Source organism: Castanea sativa, chromosome 3 (assembly GCF_040712315.1).
Source record: "Castanea sativa cultivar Marrone di Chiusa Pesio chromosome 3, ASM4071231v1".
NCBI classification, from domain to species: Eukaryota; Viridiplantae; Streptophyta; class Magnoliopsida; order Fagales; family Fagaceae; genus Castanea; species Castanea sativa.
The window spans coordinates 46,270,259-46,289,606 of record NC_134015.1 but is presented as its reverse complement, the minus strand read 5'-3'; the positions used below and the strand labels follow the sequence as shown (position 1 = coordinate 46,289,606).

The 19,348-nt window shown below is 32.9% G+C and overlaps 1 protein-coding gene across 1 annotated transcript; it reads left to right on the top strand.

Moving 5' to 3' along the window:
• Nucleotides 1-9,565: 9,565 nt before the first annotated feature.
• Nucleotides 9,566-19,044, top strand: LOC142627063 (protein DETOXIFICATION 29-like). Its single transcript, XM_075800860.1, has 8 exons — nt 9,566-10,005; nt 10,112-10,653; nt 12,772-12,858; nt 17,542-17,598; nt 17,703-17,941; nt 18,112-18,230; nt 18,487-18,573; nt 18,763-19,044. The coding sequence occupies exons 1-8, from the start codon at nt 9,658-9,660 to the stop codon at nt 18,838-18,840; spliced, it is 1,557 nt and encodes a 518-aa protein (XP_075656975.1). The 5' UTR covers nt 9,566-9,657; the 3' UTR covers nt 18,841-19,044.
• Nucleotides 19,045-19,348: the final 304 nt, after the last annotated feature.

The window sequence follows — 19,348 nt, the reverse complement described above, 5'->3', positions numbered from 1 at the left end:
ATTTGCTAAGCTTAATGATATTGTTAATTTTTCTTATAATTTGGGTGAAATTTATGATCAACCTAAAATTGTTAGGAAGATACTTAGATCCTTGACTGAGGATTTTAGACCCAAAGTGACTGTCATTACTGAAAGCAAGAATGTGGACTCCATTTCTGTTGATGACCTTGTAGGATCTCTCCAGTCCTATGAGCTAGATCTACCCAAAATAAATAAATCCAAATCATTAGCTCTTAAGTCAGTTGATGATGTTGATGGGAAGGGATTTGATAATGAACTCTCTTCTACAGAGATTGCTTATCTTGCTAAGAACTTTAAAAATTTTCTTAAGAATAACAATAGAAAGGCAAGAGGTAAAAACAATGTTGAACCTAGAAACTTTAAGAGGAATGAACCAACTAAGCTTAATAATACTAATAAATCAAAAGAGAAAGATGGTCAAACCTCTAGTAACTCTCTAGGTCAACAATGTTTTGGTTGTCAAGGGTATAGTTATGTGAAATTAGAATGTCCTACATTCTTGAGATCAAAGGGTAAAGATATGGCTGTATCCCTTAGTGATGATGAAGTTTCTGATCACGAGTCTGGTAGTGATGAAGATGAAAACTTCATTGCTTTCACAGCTACTGTTGTAATTGATGAAAGTGTTTTGGTTGAAGAGAAACCTTCTGATGGAGAACTCTCTGAATGTGCTGATTTGCAAGAAGCTTTCAATAAGCTATGCAATGTTGCTGTAGAGGATGGATTGCATGTTGATTTAGGTTTAAAGAAAATTGCCTCCCTTGAACTTGATACGAAAGATTTGTTGCTGAAATTGCTTGATGCTAATACTTTGATTGATAAGGTGAAGACTGAAAACATGTTATTGCTTGATAAGATTAAGAACTTGGAACTAGAATTATCTGTTCCTAGAGAACAAACAAATAGGTCTGTTAGTTCTAAATTTGATCACTTGTTGAGTGTTTAGAAGTCTCTCTTAGACAAAACGGGTCTAAGTTTTATAGAAAGCATATCGGAGTCTGAAACCCATTCCCCCAATTTTGTTCCTTCTTCTGAACCTCTCAAGAGTGAGACTGTCAAACTGGTAGAAGGCACTTCACCTCTTAGGAAGATTAGGGTTGATCTTAAAGAGTCTAAGCCTAAGAATCCTAACCTCCCTAAGAATAAGAAGCACGATAGACCTTTGTGGGTTTGTCGTTTTTGTGGAAAGATTGGACATACTCGCTAAACTGTTTCAAATTGCAAGCTGTAAAGCGAGTAAATAAGCTAAAAGTACCTGTGTCTCAAGCACAGGATCCTATGGTACTTATTGGTGAATTGGTAAAGGCGTTAAACCTTTATACCAATCCTGGAGTTGCTCATCATTCTAATGTGAATAATAACTCCAGACCCAGAGTTGCATCTAAGAAGTTTTGGATGTAAAATGCTCAATTTAATTGAGTCTTTTTGACATGGTCCTTGTGTTTCATCTTAAACTGATGAAGCACAATTTCACCTCATTAGTATGTTCCTCGTCAGTTCAATGGATGACCTGAAATCATGTGTAAGAGAAAGCAACAAATAGATAACAACATCGGTTTGGGGCCTGCCAAGGACCCTCCGATTCTGAAGTTAGTTTCAACTCTTTAGATATCTCAACTCTGTAGTGTGTGTAAATCGTGTCCTTTTACCTATCTTTCGTTGCTTAATATAGCCTTAAACTGAGTTAATACCCCGTTTAATGTTACATTGTAGTTGGTGGATTTAATGCTTAATGATGGTCATTTAATACCCACGTTTGCTGTCTATAACCGACCTTTAAGTGCACATTATTCGACGGAGATAACTATCTCGTGCCTATTTATCATCCGATCATTGAATGCTGTCTGGAATTAATGCATTTATGCTCGTTTGTACTTTTACTCATTGTTGTTATAGATGGTCTGTATGTTACAGATGACCATTCATACACTACTCATCAGTAAATAATAATTGAGTGGCATAACCACCGCACACCCTTGGTGCGATGGTCACTCCACAAGTATAAGTGCTTGTGGGGTATGGGAGGTAAGGGACGGGGTTCAAGTCTCAAGAGATAGTTTCACACACATATATATTATATTAAGTTAGAGTAGAAATTCTATCTTGTATAATAAAAATAATAATAATTGAGTGACATTAATATTAGTATGCATGTTAAGAACATATAGAACAAATAATCCAATGATGAAAATCTTAAAATATGAATTCAATAACAAGTTATTGGGTGGTGTAACATTATTTAGAATATTATATATATATATATATATGTGTGTGTGTGTGTGTGCGGGCCAAAAATATGTAGTGTGCGATTTTGGGTTCACAATCTATTTCTTTTGTAGGCTTTGAGTTTCCTACTATGGGTGATCCTTCACTTTGAGACCCATGCAGTCACTTAAGACTCTATGAATTCCTCCATTTCTCTAAGTCCCTCTCCCTCTTCTTATGGTAATCTCTTTCTTCTCTCTGTGTTTTTCTCTCAAATTGCTAACCCCTATTTCTCCCTCCGTTCCCTTATTTATAGCCTCAGATGAGTGGAAGGGCCATGATTACCCCCCACCTGCTAGTGCAATTGAGGGTCCAATTCTATCATCTTTTGGTGAGTTTCTAGTGGGAAAGTGGTAGTGGCATTGGAACTGTCTCCCACCGCTAAAAGCCCGTTCGGTAGTGACATTCCCTACGGCACTACCGGGCACTCGGATATAGGGTTTCTCCGGGCAACAGTATTCCCAATCGGGCTAAAGACGATCAAGGGGGGGGGGGGGATTTGCCGGTGGTACTTAAGCTAGTGAAGTCCTATTTCAGCTTTGGAGTATAGATTGGGCCCCAAAGTGTCTGGACCGATGTCGAAGGACAAAAAGGGGGTTAGGGCCATATGACGTGGGGCTTAGGCCTGAGGCCCATGGGGCCCAGCTCCGTGCGTACAATATATATATATATATATATATATATATATATATATATATATATATATCAAACTATAGGTTTTTTCTATGAATCCAAATTTAAGTACTTTGAAAAATAGCGAACAAAAAGGTTAAATTCTACATTTGCCCTAAAGCAATCAATCTAGAGAGATGTGTATACAAGTTTAGAGATATATCTCTATAATCATTGAGGGCTATTGATGAAGTTAAACTAAATATACACAAATAAATTATAGTTCATGTTTATAATTTTATATGACAATTATAGTTGTTTACCATTGTTTGTGTATTTTGTTATAATATTGATAATCTTTTTAGGTTATTTATTTTTAATATTGACCTTAAATCTTGCCATCTTAATTAAAATCCTAACCCTGCCATTGACGTAAGTAATAAATACCACAACAAAACCAACCTCCTTTATCTTCTTCTCCGTGATCTTCGACACAAGCTTGGCTATAACAACACAGTGAGAACACTCTTGCCCAAAACCTTGAATTACCCAAACTGAGTAACATCCATGAGCAGAAAGTTGTCGTTTGAAGCCTTGTCCAAAAATTAAAAAAAAATTGTAGCTGTTTGGCTCTTTTGGTCTCTCCCTCTCTGCACGTTTGATAATTGATTGATAACTAACATTCTTGACGAAGTAGTAAAGTGGATAAGTATATGGGTTTGACTTGTAGATTTGACGACATAGAGGTTGTTAAGTCCCTTTTTACTCTTCAATGCTAGCAAACACGAAAAGTTGGAAGCATATAGTATCTACTCGGAAGCCAAAAAATTGGTACAACGTCCAATATCGTTGAAATTATCATAACACAGTTCTTCAGAAAATTCAAGTGAAGTGAATAGGGAATTGCCCTATTTGCTTTTGTTATTATATTATAATTTTGGAAGAGGCTGGTCATTCTGTGCAAGTGCATTAGATTGAGCGTAAAAAATTGTTCAGTTGCTATTTTATCAAGGTGAAAATGCACTTTTAGTCCCTATATTTTGAATCAATTCTTATTTTGGTCTCAAAATTGATTTCGTTACAAATGTAGTCCCTAAAAAAAGAAAATCGTTTTTAAAATGGTCCCTACCGTCAACCCACTGACGGAAACCTCCTACATGGCAGACGGAGTTCCTTATTTGCTGACGTGGCGCTGATGTGGCAAAAAATTATTATTAAAAATAATTATTTGGCATTTTTTTTAATGCCACATCAGATTTAAATTCAAAAAAATTTTAATTCCTCAATTTTAATATAATTAATATAATTAAATTAAATTAAATATAAAAACATTTCTTCTTTACATTAATATAAAACTAAACATTAATATAATTAAATTAATTTTTTTTTTTACATTTTTTTTTCGTAAGAATATTTATTCTTTTCCAGAACATGAACTTCATGTTCTTCCCTGGCAAACAAACTAGCAAACCCAAAAATTTTCTTAAGAAACAAACACACAAAAACAACCCAAAAAATTCAGCGAAAAAACAAAATCATAAATCTCAAATCCACCATTTTTTCAAACACCAACAAAATCATCAAATCCCAAAGCCCCAAAGTACCAAATTAATCCAAAAATACAACATAACCAACCTAAACAAAAAAAATCTCAAACCCAGAAAAACCCATCTTAGGCAAGTTGAACCCAGCAAATCTAGCAATCCCACCTCAGAAACCAGAAAGTCGAACCAAGAAATCGACCTTAGAACCCAGTAAATCCCACCAAGTTGAACCCAGCAATCCAACAAGTCGAACCCACTAAAAAAAGTAACACAAACAAACAAACAAACAAAGAATTTCAGATTTGAGATTCAGAAAAATCAACAACAATGGAGGACATTTGGAAGAGAGCGAAAGGCTTGGCAGAAGAAGCGGCGAGGAGATCTCAGACTTCCGTCAACATTTCCGATTTGGTCACCAAAACCACCAAGAAGGCCGATCAGACGACGGACCGAGGTCCCTCCACCCTCCGACGAGCAGCACTGCCGATCAGACGCGAAACACTTCTCTCAAACCCACCCTCTACAATACCCGATCCACCCAAGACCAATCTCATCGCCGCTGCTGAAGAACGTCGCCGCCGCTGGAGACTGATCTTGTTGACCCGATCTCCATCTCTTTCCCGATCTATCTCTCTTTCCCTCAATCTCTCACTCTTTCTTCCTCCTTCAATCTCTCTTCGCTTGGCAATTCTTTTGCCTCAATCTTTAATCTAAAAAAAAGTATTTTTTTTGGGTTTGTTTTTAATTAAAACTAAAATTAAGGAATTAAATTTTTTTTGAATTTTCTGATCTGGCCTTTTTTTTAATGTTTTATTAATTTAAATCTGATGTGGCATTAAAAAAATGCCAAATAATTATTTTTAATAATAATTTTTTGCCACATCAGCGCCACGTCAGCAAACAAGGAACTCCGTCTGCCATGTAGGAGATTTACGTCAGTGGGTTGACGGTAGGGACCATTTTAAAAACGATTTTCTTTTTTTAGGGACTACATTTGTAACGAAATCAATTTTGGGACCAAAATGAGAATTGACCCAAAATGTAGGAACCAAAAGTGCATTTTCGCCTTTTATCAATTAACACTTCAAATAAAGCTTCTCAAAAAAAAAATTGTTATTTTTTTACCAATTGTGAATAGTAAGGATTTAAATATACAACTTACTATTAATAGGTTGTAAACATTAAATATAAATATATATTTATATTTATTAGAGAGAGAAAGAGAGAAGTGTTTTTTCTGTTTTCTGCCTTTTTTGACCTTTTGGCTTCATTGAAGGGAAAATACGACAAGAAGCGTTAAAAAGTTTCTCACTCTCTAAAAAAGCTAGCAAACCAAAAAGTTTGAAGCTAAACAATATTTTGTATTTATCTATTAGCAGCTAACGTAAAAAATAGATCCCCTACAATTTTTAGCAATTGTCGTTTGTCATGGTATGGTACAAAAATCTACCATTTTTTTTTTTCCTTTTCTTTTGTAATGACAAACCACCTAACATTCCGTTAACATAAAAAATGCCCGATTCATCCACGAGGCGGAATTTTTTTTTTTTTTTTTTTTGAACTTATGTCGTCTAGATATGCTAACTTTTTTTTTCAACCAAGAAAATGAGAATCTAATAAGACTTTTTATTAAAAAAATCCGGAGCTGGTCCAGGAAAATCTTATCTACTATTGCTAATCATGAGTTCAATTTGAATGGGGACGATATGCTTGATGCTAATTCTGTGTTATGACTTATGAGTATGACATGCTAAAACTATGTATTATTTCAAAATTTCTTTACCACAACTTGACCTAATAGGTTATGGGTGAGTTTGACACCAGCTTTAAGCTTTAATTTTTAGATTTTAGCTTTTATATACATTTTTTTAAAACCACACTTTTCCCTTTCGTTTCTCACATTTTAAAATATATTTAAGGTATAAATATACTTTAGTACATTTTTAGTAAAAAATTTTTAACAAAAAGTTAAATAAACTGTTCTCAAATGGATCTATAAGTAATTGTCTATTACTTATACATGAACCAAAATTTTTTTTTATTCACAACTCACACTTGCACATTACAGAAAAAAAAAAAAAAAAATTGTGAAAGAGATTGCCGTCTTAGATTTTTTCAATTTATTAACATTGGTTCTAGAAGCTCTAGTACCCTGTCGGTATCCCGCTCTATCGTACGTACCAGATTTAAAGTCCACAAGATACCTATAATTTGAGATGTGTAATACGAAAGAATTAGCTGGTACCAAATTATTATTATTATTATTATTATTATTATTATTATTATTATTATTATTTTGTTGAAAAACCTAAAAAAATTATTTATTTTTTTAGAGAGAGTTTCAAACCTATGACGTCCGCTCCTGATGATGGTTCTTTATCATCAGACCAAGACACCAATCAATTTTTGGTGTAGGCGGTGATTGAACCCCAGATCTCTTATACAACCATCAGAGACTTTACCAGTTGAGCTAACTGAAACCCACAAAAAATTATTTATTTAATAGATGATTAATAAATGACATTATGAGCATGCCTCACTTTTTTCTTTCATTGTTTCGGTCCATTTCAGCTCAAATTAGGCAGATATTGCAACATTGGGTACATTTGCTTCCTATATATCTCATTTCTTTTCTCTCCTATCAACCAAACGAAGGAAATAATTTTTCCACCCAGCCCTTTCTTTCCCTCCTCTTTCCACCTATCCAAACGCAATGTTAAACAAGAGTGAAATAACTACAATGTACATTCATATATATTCACGATTATTTTGTACATGCAATTGTTTTTGCTCAATGTACATACAATATATTAGTAAAAGGTTGACGGGTCTTTAATTTCTTTACCTTACCTCATTTTATGTCTAGATGTGCTTAGCTCCTAGACTGAGTTTAAGATGGAGAGCCAACTTTGCTACTCATGTCAACACTCATTGGTGATTTGATTCAAAATGTTTGGGGCAATGAGCTCCCAATTGGTTTTTGGGTTGTAAGCTTTATTGCCAAGATTGGTAATTAGAAGGAGAAACTAGAAAGTAGCTTATGGTAATAATTTTGAGAGGAAAAATTCATTTCCTCAGCGGAATGGAACTAGGCTATGGCAAAATTTAATGGCATGTTTGGTAGACTTTAATGAAATTTCCGTCTAATTCTACTTTACTTCCCCTTCCTATTTTTCAATTTAAACGAACTATAAGGTTAGTTGACTGTAGTGGAGTAGTTGCAAGTAATAAATGATGGAAGAAGGCTCATCTCTAGGTGATGATCTTGAGAAGTTGTAAAAGAATATGGCATGCACGCTGTGGCTGACTTGCCCTTGCTGCTTTTGTTATAAATTAACATTAACTTAGGATACTGATTGTAGATCTTTTAAGGTTATGGTGCATATCAAACTATGTATTAAATTATAATAGATAGTTACCATTGATCCTTAAATATCATTGTTAATTTTGAAATAGACAAAATTTAGATACAATCTCTTAGGTTCTATTTCTTTTGTTCTTTAATTAAATTCAAATACATAATTGTATTGTTCATTGCAATACAAACAATCTTTTACTAAATAATTCATTTGACACAAAAATTAAAAAATTAGATGAGACACATGGCACAAAATTGAACTTTTTTAAAATTCAATTTAGAATCTAATTGAATTTAGACTTTTTGATTTTTGCACCTAATAATTCACTTGATACACAAATTTAAAAATTAGATAAGACACGTGACGCAAAATTAGACACCAATTTAGAATTTAATGGGATTTTCTTTTAGTTTTTGGTTATATATATATATATATATGTGCAATAGTGACTATGAAATTTTTAATATATCACGGTTCACAAGTATAATTGATAGTGGACGATTGGTTTAACAAAAAGAGATTCAATCAAACTTAATTCAGAGTGTAAAGCATCGAAGTGCATTGGAAACGTAGAATTTCTCAAGTTGTTGAATTGTGTAACTATGAGTGGTGGACATTTTATACTTTGTGTAGCCCACCACTTTACGTAGACCACTCACATTCTCACAACTCAACAAATTATGAAATTGGACGTGTGAATTGTCGTTTGTAGGTGGACTTGACGTGCTATAGAGCGAAGTTTTCTTTCGGTACAAAAACCATTCGTGCATTACATAGGTAATGGACTAAGTTAGTAGAGTAATAGTTATTCCAAGACTAGAACCTTTACTATAATCTTTCTCACAATTATCTTATGTGGTAGACTGTGACTGATTGTTTAATACTTTCACATGAACTAACCATTTTTTCTCCATCACTCATAGTTTGCCAAATAAAATAATTGTGAGAAAAACTATGGTCATAAACTTTTTTAAAAAGCAAACAATCTTACTAATTTTTTATATAAGAAACAACCTTATGCCAATTCCTTTTATGATAACTAAAACATAAGCCATTTCACTATAAGTTCATGCTCCAATAAATCTGATCTCTGTCAATAAAAACAAACTAAAAGGGTATGGCTTAGTAACATGAGTCCTCATATCGCTTCACATTATGCTTGACAGTAATTGAGTGGTTTGAGCAGTGACACTTCAACGGATATATTGTGTGCATAATAAAGAACAGTGAGGCAATTGATGAAGTGCTAACTACTTTTTGTCAACTCTCCGGGCAGAAAGTTAACAAGGAAAAATCTAGAGTCCTTTTCTCAAAAAACACTCCTGAAGATACTAGAAGAGCAATTTGTGGTTCTCTGGGCATGCTAGAAACCTAAAAATTTAACAAATATATGGGGTTCCGCTAAAATTTGCTAACCGTGGTGCTAGGGATTTTAATTTCATCATCCACAAGGTGCAAGAAAAACTAGCAGGATGGCAAGCTAGTCTCCTTTCCCTTGCTGGTAGGAAGACCCTTATCCAGTCTTCGTCAAGCGCTATTCCTGACCATGTCATGCAAGACGCCTTGCTTTCAAGTAAAGTTTGCGAAGAAATTGATGTGCAAATAGGAATTTTCTTATTTAACCAAAAAAAAAAAAAAAAAAAGCCCAAACCCCTTAAAATAAAAATCAATAATTAATTTTTTTTAAAAACACTAAAAGTATGGAGTTTAAATATTATATATACTTGTCTGAATTCGTGCAGTTCACATTCAAATCGTTTCCGACTACAATTTACTATAAATAAGTCCTTTCTATCCCTCTTATAAGTCCTATCCCTCTCTCTCTCTCTCCTCCTCTCTCTCTATCTATCTCAATCATGGAAAATGGTAATCAGCCACTTCTCTCGTCCTCCAGAGAAGGGGACCAAGAGCAAGAACACCAGCTACAGTCCCTTCCAGTAGCAATACACACTTCCTCTACTGCTACCTTTAACGCCGATACTGCTGACATCCCTCCCATCAAAAGTCCTGTCGATTTTTACAGAGCGTTCCTTACTGAATCAAAGAAGCTCTGGTACCTCGCTGGTCCGGCCATCTTCACCTCCATATGCCAATACTCTCTCGGCGCCATCACTCAAGTCTTTCTGGGCCAGGTCGGCACACTCGACCTCGCCGCTTTCTCCATCGAAAACTCTGTCATCGCCGGCTTCTCACTGGGCATCATGGTACCCTCTACTGTTAATTTTACAATACACAGTTACCAATATTGATTCTTTGTATCTCAATTGGTTTTCTTTGTGTATCTACTCTAACAAAATTGAATTTCAATAGCTCGGAATGGGAAGCGCACTCGAAACGCTATGTGGGCAAGCGTTTGGAGCAGGACAGATTGATATGCTAGGAATTTACATGCAAAGGTCATGGGTGATCCTGACCACCACAGGTTTGTTTCTCAGTCTTTTGTACTTCTTCGCGGCGCCACTGTTGAAACTGATTGGACAGACTGAAGCAATATCGGACGCAGCGGGAGTGTTCGCACTTTATATGCTTCCGCAGCTATTTGCTTACGCTCTAAATTTTCCGATGGTCAAGTTTCTGCAATCACAGAGCAAGATCTTTGTGATAGCTTTGATTGCGGCTGTTACATTGGCTCTGCACACAGTGTTTAGCTGGCTTTTGATCTTGAAGTTAGGTTGGGGTCTGGTGGGTGCGGCGGTGGTGTTGGACTCGTCCTGGTGGTTCATAGTGATAGTGCAGCTGTTGTACATTTTAAGTGGGAGTTGTGGTCGAGCTTGGTCTGGGTTCTCATTGAAGGCGTTTCATAATCTTTGGGGATTCGTTAAGTTATCTCTGGCCTCCGCAGTAATGCTCTGGTAAGAAACTCATTTGTAATGTCAATGTTAACACTGTTTGATTAGTAAAATTGTTACTTCACATTTAGAGACATCCCAAGTTTCTATATTTTACACATAATTGAGAAATCACAAACACTTCTTTTAAAATGCCGTATTCGTGTTTTATTTGTATTGTAACTGTATTATATTGATGTCGTATCCACCGTTTTATATTATAATTTTTAAAAATTGTTCTTGTTAGTGTATCATACTTTTATATCTATACCCGTGTTTGCATTTCCTCGCATATAATATATAGTATGTACACAGATTAAATTTTTTTGATATGAAATAATTATAATTGTGAGTTTCATCTAATACTGCTATGCATTGGACGAGAGGATTGGCACGAGTATTTTAAGTGTTCATATATATCTTTAAAAAAAAAATTTGTAATAAATTTAATAATTTCCAACCTTCCTAGCGTACTTTGAAAACATGTGTTGTCACTTGTCAATGACTCATTTGATTGCAGGTTTTTCACGTGTTTTTTTCAATATGTGTAGAATTTAACATTTTTTTTAAAATACAAATATTTAAAATATGATTTAGGTGTCAATTGGATCCAGCGTCTGTGTCTGCGTCTACGTTCACGTTTCAGTTTTTTTTTTTTTTTTTTTTTGCAGCTTTTAAGGGACAAAAGCTACTGTTTATGTACTGTGCATGAACAGTAGCTGCAAAAGTAGACTTTTCAGCCCTTTTCTGTGTATAAGTGGGTCATGTGTACTGTTCACGGGACCCACAAACTTCACTTTTCAGTATTTTTTTTATTAAAAATGGGTCCTACAGTACTATTTACACATTTAAAAAAATTATTTTGCTACAGTGTTTTCAGTTTTCAATTTTCAGGAAATAAATTCTATCCAAACGGACCCTAGTATAGTATTAAATATACCTGAATTTTACCGACAAAAAAAAAAACTTGAACTTATATGTTTAGGGCAGCAAAGACAATTTAATGCATAGGCTGTCTATACAAGTTCATTACTTTTTACTGAGTTTTGAGCTTTCGTTTTCTTTCTTCAATTTTCAACATTGATATTACTGCATACCATTGGTGCAATAATTACTTAATTTTTTTACAGTTATTTTTCATTTTCCATTTTAATTGCCTGTTTGGATATAGCGTTTTCACGTTTGCGTTTTCAAGCAGCGCGTTTTTTTTTTTTTTTTTTTTTCTAGCCGCAATTGTTGACCAATTCTCCCGTGAATAGTGCACATGTGCACTGTTCACAGACCTACAAATTTCACTTTTCAGCAACTTTTACATTAAAAATGGGTCTTACAGTACTATTCACACATTTAAAAATTATTTTACTTTAGTGTTTTCAATTTTCAGTTTTCAATAATAAGTTCTATCCAAATGGACCCTAAGAGTACGAGAGCGAGCGAGCGAGAGAGAGAAAGAGAGAGAGCTTGTATTTGATATTATGAGTCACGAAAATGATTTTGTGTGTGTGACTCTCTATGTGTGTACAATCTCTGATTGGGAAAGTAATGGAGGGCTATATATATATAGCAAAAGAAAAAAGAAAATGGTTCCAATTCCAAGGCCATTAACAAATATTTTAAGGACATCCGTTAACTAAATTCTTTTTTTTTTTTTTGGCTGAATAAAGTTTGTAGTTTAATTATTTCATCCTAGATGATAAAATAAATCTTCATGGTAATTTATATTATTTGGTATAAAATGCTTTATACTTTCTGGTCTATTATTAAACAAAGTTGTTTCATGTCTGGGCGTGTTATTATTGCTCCTTTTCTCTTTCTCTTTTCTATTATTTTAATGAAAGGTTAGAACTGATTTACTAGTTTATTACTGTACTTTCCAAAAAGCATTAGTATTATTACTTTGCATATAATCTTATCAGTAAACAATTATCCTATATGATTATATTACTAAGAAAGGAGTATTCAGCCAAAAAAAAAAAAAAAAAATCCATGATGGGTGACACGCACCCAAATGAGATCTCCGTTTTTCAATTGGTTCACATGATTTTACTTGGATTTGTGGGATTCACATTTCATTCAACATTGCTCAATTTTAAATCTAATCCTTTAAATGATGAATATATCTCTAAATTAATCTTTGTGCAGCTTGGAAGTGTGGTACTTCATGGCGCTAATTCTCTTTGCTGGATATCTACAAGATGCGGAAGTTTCAGTAGATGCCTTGTCCATATGGTAACTCTCTCTCTCTCTCTCTCTCTCTCTCTCTCTCTCTCTCATTGATCATATAAAATTTTTCAATGCATCCAATATACCATACATTCCTTTATATAGAGATAGAGTCCACATGTGAATTCCACACATAAAATCTACATTTATGTGAGAAATATCTAATATACCGGACATAAAATTTTCACTTACCAAGCCATAAATACGGCACACTGTGCTGCCCATGGCCATGCAGCCTAGATTCCTTTTTGTAATCGTTTTAGGGCTCTTTTCATCTCCAATCTATCAATCCACATCTTGGAGGAATAGACTCGGGGACTGATCCCTTTTTTCCTTAATAAAATTCATCTTTTAGCCATAAATAAAGGAAAACGTTACATACCACACCAACTACCTCTGTACGGGATAAGTTGGTGCCCATATGGTACTAAATCTTGTAGTTGATATTATTTGGTGGGATAAGTTGGTGCCATATGGTACTAAATTTTATAGTTGATATTATTTGGGGGTAAAAGTTGACATTAATTTTTAAAAATACTTTATTGAAAGAATGATAAAATAATAAAAGTTGTTGATAAATTTTTATATTCTTCATAAAAATAATGTTAAAATTTTTTTATTATAATTTATTAATAATTACCTTAAGATTATCAGCTGACTTCAATTTCGTTTAATAGGGTCCTATACGTACATACCAGGCACTAATGAACATCAAATTCTAATATGTCAACAGTCAAATCGCTTGTGACGTATGCAGTGACATAAATTAGAATAGGACGACTCTTGTCTCACTATATTCAATTTTTTTCTAAGACAGAAACAGAACTCAACTCACTTCAAGTTGAGAAGACAAGAAAATACCAAAATAGTGTCTAATACTCTAAATTAATAATTTCGATACTCTCTCTATACGCAAAAATTAAGATGACTACCACATTTGATGCAGTTGGATCTGTCCGTCCTATAATTTGTGCTAATCATGCAGGTCTTTCTTTTTCTTTCTTTTTTTCCTCTAATAAGAATAGGAATAAGCAATGCTTTTACTTTCTAGTAGCCCTTGTGAGTTGTGACCATATATTATAAAAGGGAAAGACTAATGAATGGCTTAAAAATATTGATTAATAATTTATTTAAAGAAAATTTAAATAAGAAAAAAATAATTAATATTTTAATAATTTTTTTTATTTATCATAAAAGTACGCTCTGTTTGTTTCAGCATTAACATTTTCTGGAAAATGGTTCATTTTTCAAAAAGCATTTTCTAGAAAATTATTTCATTTTCCAGTGTTTGATAACGACCTTGAAAATGAGTTTGAGAATGTATTCTAGTGTTTGGTATGCAATTTTTTAAAAATATTTATTGTATAATTTAAAACATGTATATTATGTAAACTAACTAATGTAATCATTATAAATAAAAAACCAAGAATGAATTTGGTTTTTATACTAAAATTTTGAAAATATACAATCAAAATTAATTAATTATCAAATTTTCATGATCTCTACCACTCATCTTGTTCATATATATAGATAGTAACGTACGTACGTACACACACACATATCAACCATTTGCCTCTCTCTCTCTCTCTCTCTCTCTCTCTCTCTCTCTCTCTCTCTCTCTCTCTCTCTCTCTCTCTATATATATATATATATATATATTTGACAGGAGAATATATTTTTAATAAGTATAAATAACAATAATTTTTAATTATCTACTCTTTTTGTTGGTATACTAATTGTTTATTATGATCAACCACAAGTCTTCAATATTACTCTAAATTATGTATTTACATAATGTACTGCATAATATATCATCACTGCATAGTATCTGCCAACAAAAAAAGTATTTACCAACAAATGCAATTCTTCTAAACAATTATCATTCATTATATAACAATATTATCAGTCCACGGTAAATATTTAAAATTTCTATCTTTTACTTCATTCATTCATTCTTCTTCTTTTTTATTTTTTTGCACTTTATGTATGAAAAAGAAGTAACTTCTGCCTGGAGAAATAGTTAGAGAGAGAGATCTATGGGAAGAGGAGAGACCAGAGTTAGTGACAGTGAGGGTGTGAGGAGAGAAAAAGTGAGAAAACTTACTATGAGAGAGAGAAGACGCCAAAAAATTATGTTTTCCACAGCTATAGACGAAGATAATATTTATAGAAGATGCAAAGTGTGAGAGAGAGATTGTTTTCCAAAAAAAATTTTTGGAAAACAACTTATAGAAAATAAACCTTATTTTTATTTGGGTTTTCCGTTGACCAAAGATAGTTTTCCATTGACCAGGTCTTTTTTGTACTACCAAACACTGAAAAATGTGAAAAATTATCTTTACAGAAAGTTTTTCAGCGAAACAAACAGAGCGGTAGTGTGAAAATTTTTCTAAAATAAATAATTAACTAATATTTTAAAGACACCGATAACATAAAATCTACCTATTCCCATTTTCCATAATATCTTGATCGTCAAGATCACCAAACGGTCAAAATAGTAATAAATGGCGGTCGATAATGAATGCTCGAAACCACAAACAATTAAATTAAGGCACTGGTTGTTGCAACAACACAAAGTGACATGACCACAAAATGTCAAAATCAGAGGAGTTTTTTTTTTTTTTTTTTTTTGCATACATCCCTGTTACCCATATATGTTTCCACCTAATTTGCTTGCAAGCGTTTAGTTCGTTCTTTATCAGTTTCTCATGCTGTCCTTATTTTTTTGGTAAGAACTCATGCCACCAGCAGCTCTGTTTTGTTTGTTTTTTTTAGTGTACATTAGTAACGAGCAAGAACTCGTGCTAGCAACTTTCATTTCCTTTTTCGTTTTTTATTGTAAGTAATCATGTCAATTGTGGACAAGTTCTCATGCTAACTGCACTTCAACACAATGAGAACAAAAAGGACAATAAATCAGATCAAGATTCATAGCACAAACAAAATAATAAGCTGTGAAAGTCTAATGAGCAGACCCATTTCCCTTTTTCTTGAAGAAACAAACTTACTATTCAGCCCAAAAAAACGAATGAAAAACTTTCTTAACATTATTATTATTATTATTTTAAAAGCACCTTCCTTTGGGAGATGAAAACTCACTTATTTAAAAATTAAAATAAATAAATAATTCTTTCAAGTTGCAACCAATATTTGACAAACATATCATAAAGGGGAAAGTTAATGGAAAAAAATATTATATTCTTGTGAGAAATACAACCCATAATTTCAAATGTGCCACTTCAAAGTCCACACTTTCGTTATTGTGTCAAAAGCTTGAAAATTTTGAAACGCTTGGACCATATGTTATGTGGTTTTGTTTGGTACAATAATTAAAGTAGGAGGTTTAAAGTAACACATTTAGGAGTATTATATTTAATTTTTTAAAAAGAATAAAATTATAGATTTTCATTAGATTGAAGCAGGTAGTTGTGATTTTCGTCTTAATATATATCATTTTGGGTTTGTTATCATTCATGATATCCTTATTAGCATCTGTTAGTGACTCTTCAAGATTAGTTGCCCAACTATTTATAAAGATTTTGAATAGACTATATATAGAGGCTTGTTCCCATCAAATCACATCCCACAAATAACTTATCTAAGAGTTGGTGACATTTCAAATTATTTAATTAACTATTTATAATGGTTACCATGGCAAACTTAATTTGTGATTTATTAAAATTGAACAATATAAAAAATGGAATAAATCACTGTTACTCGGATTTCGAAAGATTGTTGAATAGTTGGTCAAAAATGATTTGCATGGAGTGTAGTTGAATAGATGGTATTCACAAACGGTCTGTGTTCAAGTCCTGCCAGCAGCATATTTTCATCAATTTTTAAGAACGGGTCCAAGGATTGGTTCCCGTTAACTCAGTCGAACTGGACAGACCGGTTCGGGTTTAAAAACAATGATCATTGTTTGTGAAATTGCATTTTTATTTTTAATAGCTAAATTGTGAAATTGCATCTCTTTGTTCTTTCTTTTATACCTCTTCCATCAAAGTTGATAAGGTCGTGTCTCATTATATATATAATTTTATTATAATTTAATCAATGATCAATAGATTTAAAATTTTAGAATTTTTTTTATATCAAAACTTGATGAAAATTCTAAATTTAACACTTTTTTTTAGGAAATTTCTTTGTCATATGTAATCAACATCGCATGTACAAATATAAGTAAATATATAAATCTATTTTTTTATTTGGTGTAAGGAAGAAAAACTTTGCCTTTATTTTATTAATATATATATTTTTTTTAAATTGAGGCGTACTTTTCTGTTATGTTTTATGAGGTAATATATATATATATATATATATATATATATATATATATATATATATATATATATATATTTTATCAATTTGTGACAGAAATTTCAATCTTTAATTCTTGCTCTTGGCATTTTCAAATATGTGCATTCAATGAGTAGAATGTCAGAGATTGTTTGATTTTGTTTATTTAAACCAATTTTTATTTATGTTTTCTTAATGAGATCTTGTTCTACTTGTTTGTATCAACTTTATTAGTCCTTACAATATCATTTGTATAAAGTGTAAGAAAATATTAGTTACGTTTTCTTAATAGGATCTTTTTATAAAGTCTAAGAAATTAATTCAATCATTGTGCTTTGATTATAATTTTTTTTAATTAACCATTTCCTGCCATGCCAATGTTTGTCGTAGCATGAACATATTGGGCTGGACAATTATGGAAGCTCTTGGAATGAATGCAGCTATAAGGTTAGTGGCAGAGAAACACACCTCAACAAAGCTATATATATATATATTTCTGCACTCGATTGCAAAATGTCTGAAAAATTAAAACCAAAATATATTTTTTGCAGTGTGAGAGTGTCAAATGAATTGGGAGCATCTCATCCAAGAACAGCTAAATTTTCATTAGTGGTGGCCGTGGTAACTTCATTCTTGATCGGTGTTATCATCTCAATCATTCTAATCCTTTCACGAAACGTGTACCCATCTTTGTTTTCGAGTGATGCAAGTGTTGAAACTCTCGTCAAAGAGCTTACGCCAGTACTGGCTCTTTGCATCATCGTTAACAATGTTCAACCTGTTCTCTCTGGTTAGAAACTTGAAATTTTCTAGTTAAAAAATTATGATCTTTTGTTTTATAACACATTGGCGTCTTTAGTCTTTATATCATATTATCTTCATCTTTTAAATAAAAATTCAGATTCTTGAGGGAAATGGAAATAGATTTTAATTAATTGGGTGAATAATTTTTTTTCACAGGGGTGGCCATTGGGGCAGGATGGCAAGGTATTGTTGCTTATGTGAACATCGCATGTTACTACGTTTTTGGGATCCCTTTGGGTCTCATTCTGGGTTACAAGCTTGATTGGGGTGTCACGGTAAGTCTTGCTCTCCTGTTTTTTGTTTATTTCATCTCTATTACCAAGTGAAAATGGTGGAAGTAGCAAGCAAGCATACTAGGAATGTTTAATAATTATGAGAGAAAATTATGAAAATAAAAAACAATCACAAACTTGTAATACCCAAAGAGGACCTCATTGCTTCAGATAAGCCATGTATCACCAAGTAAATGAATTTCGTACCCTTTCTTTTTTATGTGAAACATGAACTCCATTGTCATTCTCAATCTTGCAGGGGATTTGGTACGGCATGATGATTGGAACGATCGTACAGACTGGTGTCCTCTTCATTATAGTTTATAGGACCAACTGGAACAAAGAGGTAAACCTTTTTTTCACATAGCATACACTAGCAAAACCATCCTCAATGAATACATTTTACCAAAAATAAAATGAAAGAAAGAAAACAATCATCTTCAATCTTAAATATATAGTTGCAAAACACAAACAGCGTTCAACGATTAGCCCATGTTAAGAATGGAAGGATTGACTAAATTGGTGTGAAATGCAGGCATCAATTGCTGAAGACAGAATACGAAAATGGGGAGGGCCGAAAGAGAGTGATGTAGAGAAAACAAACCAGAGCTGAGAGTTCAAGGAAAGATGCCTGAGTTTTTTTTTTTTTTTTGGCAGAAGAATAAGATTATCATTGTTCAGCTAATGAGTATTTGACATCAGCATTTTGAAGCTAGTTAGCTTAATTTTATTCAACTTTTTTGGTCTGGGACAAAGAGAGCTCATGATTTCACTTCCTTACTAGAAGCAAATAATATTTCTTCGTATTGCCTGAAAATCTAGATCAATTTTAACTCAGTAGATGCGCTAATTTTTAGCGGAGCTAAGCTAAAACGAGTTGGCTTTTTGGTTAGCCTATGCCTTTATCCAACTGCGAGTGTTTGGTAAATCCGGGCTAGATATCATCCTTCCTCTTTCTGGCAAACACAATAAAGGCAACATAAATTTATAACCATTTGCTAAATCACAAAACTAGAGTATACTCATGCAAATATTCTTCAAATTATATTTCCGAATTTAGCACTAGTCCAATTAGACTATAAATCAAGATGTAGAACAATGATGCACTATTACTCATTCAA